We start from the raw sequence: 12,522 nt of genomic DNA, 5'->3' as shown, positions 1-12,522 counted from the left end.
AGATCGACAATTTGTACTAGCAAGAGGGTCGAGGACGACAGACGAGCCGAGTTTTTACGGCATGAACTCGAATCGCGGTCAGGTGGACAAGAGTCCACCCAAAACGTATGCACATCGGCAGGAAGCTTGGCCATGACTCCTCCAGTCGATGTAAGGAACGTATCCCAATATCTTATTTTCAGTTTCTCATTGCGCCATCCCCAAATTGATAAAGCATGCTATTGTGTTGTCGATAACAGGATGCAGTCTGAGAAGCAGGGAAATCTGCTGGACCTTCCAAGCCCACCCAACACAGACTTCCGGAGCCACGGGAACAGCAATATGTGCCCGTGTGAAGTTCCCATCACCCCCTAGAAAGATCTCAGAAACAATGAACGTTGAACTCCATGGCATGCTTTTCCACCTTCCGGAATCCTCCACCACATGGAAGTGGATACCAAAGGTGAATCCAAATAAGCGGGGAAATGTGCGTTCAAAAGACCCCAATTCCATCCCCCCTTTGCCTAGCATCGATATGCGTATGTCATTTGTAGAACAACCCATTTCCTGTCCAGCTCGGTAAACGGCTCGAACGTCAGCTCGCGATAAGCAATACTCCATTTCAACCCCCCTTCCCACTACTCCCAATGCTCTCGTTCCTGCGCCTACTCTCCTGTCTCGCCTGCAAATCTCTGATTTGCTTCTCCAAGGAGGATCGACGTATAACGAGTTTTTCTCTGACAGATTGGAGGGCTTGGATTTTCTCAGCAGGTGTGGCAGACAGTTGTCTTTCGACCTTCTATAAAATTTTTAATACTCCTGTTAGATTAACTATGCAACAACTAAAAAATAAAAAAATTAAAAATAAAAATAAATCCATCCCCCTTTGCGCATTTGTGGTATTAAACGAATAACGCACTTTCTTCGTATCCTGATTCATCTTCAATCCCGCACCGTAGAGAGAGCCTGTAATCGTGCATATTGTTACGCCGGCGGTGAGGATGATTCGTCGTGCTTTGGGAGAAAGGCCTGCCATGGCCACTTGCGACAACAAGTTTTAAAGGATCTCCCAGGCGATGAGGGAATGTGCTGGTCAAATAACACACAATTGAGTATCTATGCGGAGGAGTTTCTGAAGCCATCGGTTTGTGTAAATTGGGAAGCCTTTCCAGTTTGTCATGTTTGCAGCTTTCCGGGCCAAAAAAAAAAAAAAAAAAAAAAAAAAAAAAAAAAAAAAAAAAAAAAAAAAAAAAAAAACTCAGTTCAGTTTTCTCTACGGAGTATTTGTACAATTTTTGCAAGAAAGCAATAAAACCCTCCAGCAGCAATGGAAGTATTCGAATTAGAGTCATACGCTGCAGTGGTCTAAGGAAATTAGTTATCATATGCCCTGAACCATCAATCAGCCAAAGCCTAGATGCCCCCTTAAGAATGAAAGAAAATACGCAAACCCAGAGCGCAAGCAATTCGAACGAAATTGCACAACTATATAAAAGACTGTAGTCCATCTCCAGCAAACCTTCCAGTAAACCTTGCGATTCTCAGCGCATCCCCTCTCTTTAACCTGATCGATCATTGAAGATAGACCGATACACACAACTATAGATGTCGCCCAAAAACGAAAATGCCTCTCGCGCCGCCCGCTGTGCTTCATCGTTCGCCACGATGAGACTGAATGGTCAACACACAGGCTCTACGGACCTACTCTTAACAGAAAACGGTGAGAAGAGAGTAAAATCTACCGGGAAAGCACTGGAAGGAGACGATCGATTAATTGTCTCAAAAAACCTTGCACACATGTAAGCCAAACAGGCTACCTATTCCTGTTTATCCTTTTTGCTTCCAGTTCATCCCCCTTCCTCCCAACTGATGAATCCCTTTTACCCCTGACATAATTGCTGTCTGCCTCAGGATATGTCTCCCCCCGCTGAAGAGCGCAACGAAGGCTCGGACCCCTTGAGATTGGATGCAAAAATCGCCTACCATGGCTATACGAGAGGCAAAACACGCCTCTACGTACCGAAGCATAGGCTGAAATCACCAAAGCTATCCGTGAATGGGACTATGGTGATTGCGAAGGCATGAAAAGTGAGGGGATCCGAGAGCAGAGGGCTAGGAATGGGATGGGTCGCGGGATATTTGGCGGGATGGATGTCCACGCGGAGAGTGAGTTGCATTGATTGACTTAAAAAGAGGGACACAAGACAACCCAATTCTTCTGTCAGCTTTTTTCCATTTAGCAATTTTTGTAGACTGCAAAATAGAGCTGCCTGTCTCTGATCCTAATTGCTGAAAGATCGCCAGAGGATATCATCCAACGACTCGATGCGCTCATTGATGAAGTCAGATTGAAATATCACAGCAAAGCCATTGGGAAGGTCCGCGCATGAGGTGCCGAAACGCGACGATCTTGTTGTTGCCCATGGGCACATTTCGAGGGCGTTTGCCATGCGCTGGATTGGGAAACCGTTGACGGAAACTGCATTTATGTTGGAGGCTGGAGGAGTCGGAACATTGAGGTATGTGTGTCATGTCTTTGATGAAGTTTGATCGAGCAGGTGAAAATATCAAGACTTGCAAAGGGTAGTGCACTGCATGACTGACACGATGAGTCAATTGTCTTAGTTATGAGCATCACAACATAGACGAGCCAGCCATTCTCCTCGGAGGAGCTTTTGATGTTGACGACTAGAGCATATCCAATTCCGAGGGATGATTGGGGTGTGTGTGTGTGTGTGTGTCGGAGATGCCTTGTTCCCTTTATCTGTTTGGTCCTTTTTACTTTATATACTCCGCTGATCGGTGAAATCAAACCATCAAATAGACCAATTTCATGTAGTCTTTCATACCCATGTAGTATACCACATACCAACAAATATACCCAGCCAAATCCACAACCTTCATGCCCCCCCATAACAACCACAATAATAACATCGCACAGCCAATTCAAACCCCTAACCACCCCCTTTCCTCCCACTCCCACGTTCGCCGGCACCCCCACCCCCCTTGTCACCGCCTTCCTCCCCCAATACCTTCGCAGCTCCCATGAACATCCCCCCCACATAACCACCAAGAAACCGCATATCGCCCGCCTGCGCAGCTGTCATGCGCATGAGATTTTCCATATCGGCTAAGTGCGCATTCAGCTGCGCGAGCTGGGAGTGTAGTTGTGCATATTGGCGCGTTTTGGCAGTGGACATAGCCATGGATGTTTGTGGGAGGAGTTGTTGGTGTTGTGCTTGTGCCTGTGCCTGTGATGAGGTTGAGGTTGAATATGCAGGGTTGGTTGTGAGGTTGGTAGTATATGCGGCTGTGGCGGAGGAAGGGCGCGAGCGGGATTGGCAGTCATTGCTATTGCTATTGCTATTGTTATTGTTACGGTTGTGGTTTTGGTTGTAGGAGGATTGTTGTTGCTGGTGGGTTGGCATTTTTGTTATTGTTGTTTGCTCGGTGTATTGGGATGAAAGTGGATGTGTTCTTTTAACCAGGGGGATTGGACGGTGGGTTAGTTATAATGAAGGCGACCTTATTGCAAAGGGAACACCGCATAATGCAAGCCGTGTAGGTTTGTTGCGAAACCAAGGAGAAAAGTCCTCGAAAACTGGTGGATTGTTTACAGGCGGCGTCTATCCATGGATTTGATACGTTGGTAGATCTTATAATCACCTGACAACTAGTTGTTCCTCCTCCCTCTTGTTATGGATTTCAACCCCTGAAAATATCCCCAAAAATATTTCTAATTGAATTGTTAGCAACTGCAAGTAGAACTATACTTTTAATATTCGTTTGCTTAATGGTTCTCTCAATTCTTAAATTAGTTTCCAAGAGATAGTCACAATAGTTACAACTTAGAAAATCTATTACTTCAAATTCCAGGGGAAAGACAATCATGTGAGTATTGATGTAAGTTACCACATTAACTGGAAGTGATGAAGCGAGGAAGGGGATGGAAATGGAGATGGAGATGAGGGCCAGGAGGCAAAAAGCTTGAGACGATTAGATGATAAACAGAGAGAAAGGAATTGAGACATTATAATGCTTTTTCATTGTTCACAATTGATAAGCAAATTGTCAGATAGAATACATGAACAAGATGTTGATTAAGAAATTAATTCCTACCCTCTTTAATTCTCACAACTATCACTGTCTTTCTCATTTGATCTTTCTCTCTTTGTATGGTCTGCTGCGCCAAAAACTCAAGGCTTACTTTCTGACCTTGATGAATGTTCATTACTGAATCCCATCCACATTCTTTTGACAAACACCAGTTTACCATATGCAGCGCAACAGGTCTGGCTAAGAAAAGAAGAAAAAATTAATACAACATAGGAAAAGGTAGGGTTGGAAAAATAGAAAAATACAAGGCAATTAATAAAGTGAAAGCAAGAGAACTATAAAGAGACAAAAGAGAAGAAAAATTAAAATTAAATGACGCCAGGAAGGATGCAGAGTACAGCCTATTTGCAAGCAAAAAAGTGAGAGGCAGAAAGAAAACTGATTAAGAAACGTTTTGGTTTTCAATTAGAAAAGGAAAAGAAAAGATCAAATGAAAAGCAGAGGCTGTGTGTGCAGAGTGTGTATGAGTGGATGTGTACCAAGGAAGGCATTTTAATATGATTAATAATCTCACCAAACCGATTCATAAGACAGACATAGTACCATGCATTGGTAAGAAAAAAGACCTGCAATAGAAAACCAGCCATTCACTGAAGACAAGAGGGGACCTTTCCCTCCATATGGCAGAAGTGGAAACTGCATATTTGGGTATAAACCTGGCAATCCAGCGATGCAAGCTGTAAAATTTTTCTATGAACACCCGAGTGCTAGTAATGGAAGAAAACCCCGCTTAATATGTATTGGTCGGGGAAAGGTTGGGATGATACCTTGACAACACAGAAAAGCAGAAAAAGGATTGGAGGGGGGGAACTGCCAGAGGGAGACGTATTGTATAGCAGGGACAAAAGAGAACTGAGCTAATGCCATAAGAAAAGAGCAAACAGAAAATGCAACGGTTTATGTAAAATAAATTCAAATTAAAGACTCGCAATCAGGGCCTATCCCCGATGGAGGGTACTGCCAGGTTGGGTGAAGAGGATATCATTAATGAGGGGGCGTCTAAAAAATTCATAACGTAAACTTTGGGCGGTTTCCCGGTTTCCGGTTTCGGGGAAACAAACCAAGGCGTGGGGTATGTAAATTGGGTCGGGGAATCGGGGCTAACAAACAATGTTCGAGATTGAAAACCCGCTTTCATATGCCTACATTCTTAACGAGTTAACACCGGTGGACGAGGCCCTAGACTACTCTGGCTGCTATGAGCGGAAGTTTCAGGGTCGAGATTGGCGCTGGCACCACTATCCCCACTCCCCGCGCTGGCGCTCGCACTCCCTGTCAGACTTCGAACATTTGGACTGCCCTTGGTTGGATACGAATTGCTCACCCCGACATGTTGCTCGACCTGTTGCGGGGCTACCGCATTTCCCTGCCCCGGAGGATACTTCGGGACCGGTGCTTTCATCATTCCAGGGGACGGTCTTCCTCCTGGTGACATCATAAGTGGCTGTCCGTTATACAGATCATGACCTGGTGAAGGGCGCCCCATACCACGTCCGGCAGGGTGGAAAGAAGTTCCAGGAGACTGACTAGGTCGTCTGCTTGGGTGGAAGTTACCCTGTCCTAAGTCATTGATGCGGCTGGCGGTCAGTGAGTTTGCTCTCGATTCATCCCGCATCTCTTTCCTGTCAACATTTCCATATCGATTGGAAGAATAGCCCATCATGGGGTTATTCAACAGGGAATCATGCATCCCAGGAATCTCGTCCAGAAGCCGAGAGCTAGCACGATTTCTCCCTCCACCACTCATACGGCCACCAGCAAACTGCCTGCTAAAAGCCGATGGTGGCCTAGAGGGAGGGCCGCCACCCATTTCCGGGTTCTTGCGGAACTGACTTGCATTGGGCACTTTCCGATTTCTACGAGAAGTAACACTCATCATATCAAAATTGTCAGGGTCAATTTGTGGCATAGGCGGGCCACAATCCATGGGGTCAAAATAATCATCATCATCCATGTCGTCGAAAGCATCACGGCCGGCTGATGTTCGTCGTCTGCCTCTTTTCAGGCTCATTTCCTGTTCTCGCAATTGTAGTTCACGTTGTCGGAGGGCTAGCTCACGCTCTCTGAGGGCAAGGTCCGCAGCGGAAGTGCCTCCTCCATTTGACACGGGAGCATATCCACCATTCTGCACGCCGTCCTCTACCACGTCATCGTAAAGAATAAGGTGACTGAATTCCTCCAAGTTATTCTCTTCTGATGTTTCCCGCTGCACTGGGGGCAGGCCTCTCGGAGGGTATCCATTGGGAGGTGGCTTGGGATGGGAACCCATCGGGGGAGGCCCACGTCTAGGTAAGGGCATTCCCCCATCAGGGCCAGGCCCAATTCTACCACCACGCACTCCATTCAAGGGGGGTCGGGGAGGATGCGCTGCGGACGAAATTCGAGGGGGTGGGTGCATGGCGTTGGGTGATGCCGCATCCTGTTGTTGCTTTGTCTGATTAACGGTGTTAATGTGGTGAAGCATGGCATATAGCGTTTCGATTCGAGGAACTTTAATTCCAGTTTCCATGGCAAGTTTTATCGGGGATCCCAAGAATGTTTCTACTTCCATTGGACGCCTAGCTTGGAAATCTTGGTACATAATACTTGAACACTCTGACGGAGAGATCATTTTCTCGATTGTTGACTCCTTGAATTTTTCGGAAAATGTGCAACCTTGAGAATTGGCTAGACTGACGAGCTCGTCAATAACGTCCGAAACCAATTGGCGAAGTCCAATTTTCTCTAACAGATCCGCGTGTTTTGGACAATCGAATATCACGCTAGCCGGATGGAAAGAGATAGGCCTGTTATGATGATATGAGCATCCCAACAAAAAATAAAATAAAATAACAGATGTAGAGGGTTTTTTTTTTGGTCGGTGACTTACCCAATCATGCGATCATATTGCTCCTGCCTTATATTTTCTGATACCTTGCAGTCCACCTGGCCTGTGCCCAGTGTAATTGCCAATGCCACAGCCATGTCTGTTTGAATTGACGAGGGGATCATGGCATTTTTTGTGGCGGGCCCAACCCAGACATTCGTTGACGCAGCATGCTCGAATTCGCTAGTGCCTGTCTGGTTGATTTCGATCCCGGACACCAGAGAGAGGACAACGTTTGTAGGAAAGCGGTGCTCCAAGTGAGCTTCGACTCCTAGTGTACTGGTGGTGTTGACTAGTATACAAGTGTGTTGGGGAGTGACGACTGACTCAATAACAGAGGCAAGGTCGTAGACGTCTGGTAGAGCTTTCAGGCAAAGAATAACGTAGTCGAAGGGATGGTCTGGTGAAACTATTTCGTCTGGGCTGCGGACAACTATTACAATAAGCATTGAAGTCAGTGGAAAGCCTCTACATAAATCAAATGTGCTGGATTTTTGACTAGATTCACATACCCTGGAAGGGTTTGAAGCGTTCAATACCAAACAGTTTGGACCTAAATTAAAGCAGGCATTAGTTACATAGATTCACGCATCCAAGCTTCGATTGGAAGAATCAAAAGTAGTGCATGCAATTTGAAGCATACCTGAAAATGATACCATATTGCGAGACAGCATCAAAGCCCGACTTCCATACAAGAGTCACATCACACGATTTTGTGGCCTGAAGCCGCCACGAGAGAAAAGCTGAGATTGCATTGCCTCCAACTACAAGACAGTCAGACCAGTGACCTCTTTGCGTTAAGAGAGGCGAAATTAAACCCAAATCAGAGCATCAGAGCCAAACACCAGGGAACATTGACTTTCGTATAACAGGCATCAAGCTACAATGGATAACGATGTAGATATAACTTTGTATTAGAGGGAATGGTTTGCGCTCAAGGCCAAGACGTACCTGATAGGATCCGCAGTCTGGGCGGCGAAGGAACCATTGCCGGCAGACTTGGGTGCAGAAAGACCCAAGGTCAACCAAGCAAGAGCCGCGGGAAGGGGGGCAAAAAGGGCACTCCCGCAGAAGGGAAAAGCAAAAGAGCGAAAAGAAAAGAGAAGAGATTCCCGGCAAACGGGAAGCACTGTTAAGTCTCCCTAAAATGAAACTGATGCGGACATCCAGTAGCTAGGAGCGAGAATGTATTGATTCCTTGTCTTTAATGTGGGATTCAAGGAGGTAGGGAGGAGTGGAGAAACAGAGGGAACCGAGGGAGATCGCTGAGAAAACAATTGCAAGCAAACTAACGAGCGACGATGACAGGCGATGAGCGTCAAGACAGTGCGGCTACGGGAAATGCAAGTACGGGTATTGGGTGTTGTAGTCCTAGATGAAGCGACTGTAGAGGTATCCGGGATGCCACACAGTGCGACGACGTCAGATCAACAGGCGACAGACACGGGCAGAGATACTCGAGTCGAGCAGCGGGTATGAGAAGACCCTAATTCGACAACCAGAACTAGATCATCACTCTCGCCAGCGGCTTTGATAAGTTGTTTGGGTTTTGAACAAAGACTAACTCGAGGAGAGATGGATGGTTGGATGAAGAGGGAGAGAGAGGGAATGGGTGGAGGTTTGGAGGTTGGCGGGTTTGGGGGGAAGTTGTAGCGGGAGGAGTGAGTCCTATCGTATGGTGTCGTGGTTGGAAGAAGCAAAGACGCAACTTTTTTTTTTTTATTGGGTCCAAGGGAGCGGAGAGAAAAATGGGGCGAACTTAGTTTTCTCGGGCAACCAAGGAACGCAGTATATGACATATAACAACAGAACAGCAGAACAACGTGACAGCAACAGAAACAGCCAGTGATGGCAGCTGTGGGGAATTAAATATGGAATTATGGAATTATGGAATTATGGAATAATCTATAAGGCCTAATGATCGGAAAATGTACAGCAGATGGATGGAACTATTTTATTCTGATTTTATATTATTCAAAGTCATCGGGGCTGTGAGGAATTGGGGAGAAAATGAGTGGGCAAGAGAGATATAGAGTGCTTCCTGGAATGAAGAGCAGAGAAGAGATGAACCGAAGACCTGAGGATGAGTATTGATGATTCCTGAAATTCAATGAAGCTATACCCGGCTCTCTCACCACTACACAACTGCTTACCTCCTCATGTTGCTATTACAACTTCCTACTCCTGGAAGACCTCAACGAGGAAGACTCAGCACAACGGTTCCTGGGGGAAGAGAGCTTGACCACTGGTAGACACTTGCCACCTGGACAGTCACTGGCTGCAGAGAGTCGTCAGGTATGGCCTGTTCGCTCCGAGCTACGACGTGATAGCCTTGGACAACGCGTACACTCATAATTAAGGCAGACAAGGCAGAGGGCTAGGGCTGGGCGGTGGCAATGCAAAGGGTGGACCGGCTTACATCCATTGCGCAAAGAGCACGAATCGTTAGGCTAGTGGCCTGTTTAAAGTGATCCTATCTACAGCGTCACTGCTGTTCTACGACCTGATAAATACTAACTATCGACAGGCTACGGAATACGGAATAATATGTGGTTGGCTTCATGCGACTCACCCATTTTATCTCTGCTGGCCGGGGGGCCTTTTTAACTCTTTTATTTTATTATACAACTACATATTATATTTTTAGAGATCCTTTTGCGGCGATCCAGGGATATCTCTCCTGGGGCTAATGCGTCCTTAGGCTTGGAAAGCCATGCCCTGTCAAGTTCTGCAGCGTATGCACGTCTTCAATGCTATGCCTAGACACATGGGGATATCGATAACATCAACTAGAAGTGGACTCTTTGGATGGAAAACGCTATTCAAAAACAAGGAAATAAAGGCATGGGGACAAATTGACAGTGACACATTTGACAATCTTGGAACCACGCTATTTACTTCTTCTCTCTTTCAACCCCCCTATGCATGTCTATCTTCAAGTCAAGTAACTAATCATCACAAAAGCTTTAACCACTACTCTTAACAGTCACCCCTATGAAGATTGCCCTGATCATCAAAGATCATCAACCCTGCATTCCTGGTGAGTATTTTACATTATTTTACGTTTCTACACATGACATTTTAAGTTTTTCTTTTTCTTTTTCTTTTTCTTTTTTTTAACGTCTTTTCTCAGCAACCATGGACGCCTTCAATTGGCCATGAGATCGTGCAACAACGTACGGAAGTACAAGTGCACAGCAGCCGCTCTAGACAACTGCAACAACACCTGGAGAGTCAATAGTTCATTCTCATCGGCTTATTTCACAAGCTCTGGCAGTTTTCTCGCAACGAGACGAAAGGATGAAGTGTATATGTACTCTACATACAGGCGTGCAACTCAAAAGTCCTCTTTGACCACCGTCGATCATCCATCCACTTCATCAATAATGTCATTGTCTCAACTTGCCTTTAGGCCCTTGAGAAATGAGTTTTGATTTATCCCTCGTTGCCTCAATAGACCAGTTATAACAAAAGAACTGCCCGCTTGATACCGCTTAGTGGAAGAGAGGTGGTGGTGTAACTGGGGAGCCGGTTTCTCAAACCTGCTTGTTTGACAGAACCCCGTCCTTCATTTGGTAGGGTTTTAAAATAAATCAGCTCAGCATTCTAGATCCCTGACTAGACCAGCCCACCTGGATTTCCTTGTTTTCATGATTTCATAATTAGACGATCAGGCCCGGGGATCGTAGTGTTCCTTGATTCTGTTACTGGCAAGGGAAAAAGTGGAATGCCAATACATTCCAGAAGCTAAGGACGTAAAGGCACAAGCGTCAGGCTCCGTCAGGCTCTGTCAGGGATATTTTTATTCCAAGGAAAGGAAATTACATCCCATTTTCATGGATCCATCCTTGAACATGGATAAGCGGGGGGGGAATATGGATGGGAAATCTCTTCCCATTTGCCCCAAGGATTCTATTTTGCTCTTCTTTTCCAATTTACTCCACCTCCGGAACTCCGCGCAGGGGAGTTACGTGATATAACAATATCAACCGCGTGCAAATGGCACAAGATCAAAAAGACATCGTCAACCACAAAATATCCTGTGCCCCGATAACAAAAAGCCCATATCTTTGGTTTTTCCGAAGATTGGATTCTGCTATCAGCCAGGGGCACAACCAAAATCACCAAGATCCCCACCTGTTGCGCTGCAATATGAAATACTCGAATTCATTCTTTTTCTTATCTACAAGTGCACCCTTGCACGGGAGTCGCACTATGGCAACTGGAGGCAACTATAATTGAAATCCTCAATTTTTTTGATTTTACTCTTATATTTTACTTTTATTTTTTTGCTCATAGCTAAACTTGCCTAGGAGTTGTTTTCCCCCTTCGGCCCAAAATCGATAATCTTCAGGTCGTTTCTCCTGCCAACTCTCGTAATAACCGCGTGTCGATCTTCTTTTTGGACAGCTAATCCCATCAAGCCACAGATCAGGTCCAGCCGGGTGGTGATGGAAGTGGCGGGAAGCGAACATGAAGAAAGATGTGGCGTCCAACTAGCAGGTGAATTTGCAGCGGGACCCCAAGCGCCAAGCGGATAGAAATGCTCGACTGACATCAGCTTATGATTGACTGTTTCATGTTTTACTTTTTTCGATCTCTTCATTAACTAATAATCATGCCTCCGTGCACCCACACCTCTTGTGGGTGCGCTATAGCGTAACGATAAAAACAGCGTAATGATAAAAATATCAACTTCTTCATTAATCAATCTTCAAATATTAATATATCACCACCACCATGACCAATAAGATAGATGATCTTGAAAAATGTATTCAGAGTGTCATTGAAGTCTATAATGGCAATTGAAAACAGAAAATCCTACCTCTGTCACACAAATTCAACATTCCTTATCAATGTCTTTGAGCAAGAATCAATGGAAGAAAAACATGCAATGCAAAGACTGCACTGAACAAGAAGCTTAGCAAGAGCCAGGAGAACGCATTAAAAGAGTGGATAGCTCATATGGACAGAAATAATTGTCTGCTGACTGCAGAGCAGATTCAAGATAACATGAATCTCATCCTCAAATGCCATCATACTGATCCTTCAACCTCCCCACCCATGGTCAGCAAGATGTGGACCTATTGATATATACAAAGCTTGGATGGGTATAAAAGGGTTAAGCAGAAGACAATGAATCTGAAAAGAATTGCTGTTGAGAATATTAGTTACATCAAGATGTGATTTGACCATTTGAAAATCTTACTTCAAAAGTATGTGTTTCAAACCTGCAATATCTACAACTTCAATGAGATTGGCTTTCAAGAGGGTCAAGGACATGAAGAATGGGTTATTACTGCTTTTAAAGACTTTAATTCAGTTATAACTTCATCATATTCTTGAGGATTGATCACTGTGATTGAGTGTGTTTCAGCAGATGATGAGGTATTGAATCCCTTCATCATCATGAAATTCAAAACTCAATTTGAAGATTGGTATACACAAAGCAATCTACTGGGCAGATATACAATCACAACATCAGATACTGGCTATATCAATGATGAGATTGGCTTTGCATGGATTCAGCACTTTAATGAGATCTCTAAAAAATGTCAGCA

General features: G+C 45.0%; 4 protein-coding genes across 4 annotated transcripts; 1 reads left to right on the top strand and 3 right to left on the bottom strand.

Annotated features, from left to right (window-relative positions):
* Window positions 1-186: 186 nt before the first annotated feature.
* On the bottom strand, window positions 187-1,015 carry PADG_04678 (uncharacterized protein; the record flags this gene model as incomplete). Its single annotated transcript, XM_010761794.1, has 3 exons — window positions 187-554; window positions 649-778; window positions 899-1,015. The coding sequence occupies 3 exons, from the start codon at window positions 1,013-1,015 to the stop codon at window positions 187-189; spliced, it is 615 nt and encodes a 204-aa protein (XP_010760096.1).
* Window positions 1,016-1,584: 569 nt separating this feature from the next.
* On the top strand, window positions 1,585-2,671 carry PADG_04677 (uncharacterized protein; the record flags this gene model as incomplete). The annotated part of the gene is made up of 4 exons (XM_010762029.1): window positions 1,585-1,710; window positions 2,010-2,145; window positions 2,342-2,498; window positions 2,605-2,671. The coding sequence occupies 4 exons, from the start codon at window positions 1,585-1,587 to the stop codon at window positions 2,669-2,671; spliced, it is 486 nt and encodes a 161-aa protein (XP_010760331.1).
* Window positions 2,672-2,933: 262 nt separating this feature from the next.
* On the bottom strand, window positions 2,934-3,407 carry PADG_04676 (uncharacterized protein; the record flags this gene model as incomplete). The annotated part of the gene is made up of 1 exon (XM_010762028.1): window positions 2,934-3,407. The coding sequence occupies one exon, from the start codon at window positions 3,405-3,407 to the stop codon at window positions 2,934-2,936; it is 474 nt and encodes a 157-aa protein (XP_010760330.1).
* A 1,838-nt stretch (window positions 3,408-5,245) lies between these two features.
* PADG_04675 (uncharacterized protein) lies at window positions 5,246-7,949 on the bottom strand (the record flags this gene model as incomplete). The annotated part of the gene is made up of 5 exons (XM_010762027.1): window positions 5,246-6,881; window positions 6,965-7,394; window positions 7,474-7,514; window positions 7,605-7,725; window positions 7,913-7,949. 5 exons carry the CDS (start codon window positions 7,947-7,949, stop codon window positions 5,246-5,248), a joined length of 2,265 nt encoding a protein of 754 aa, XP_010760329.1.
* Window positions 7,950-12,522: the final 4,573 nt, after the last annotated feature.

Source organism: Paracoccidioides brasiliensis (assembly GCF_000150735.1).
Source record: "Paracoccidioides brasiliensis Pb18 unplaced genomic scaffold supercont2.5, whole genome shotgun sequence".
Taxonomy (NCBI): domain Eukaryota; kingdom Fungi; phylum Ascomycota; class Eurotiomycetes; order Onygenales; family Ajellomycetaceae; genus Paracoccidioides; species Paracoccidioides brasiliensis.
The sequence above is the reverse complement of the archived record's forward strand: the minus strand, read 5'-3'. Positions and strand labels throughout refer to the sequence as shown.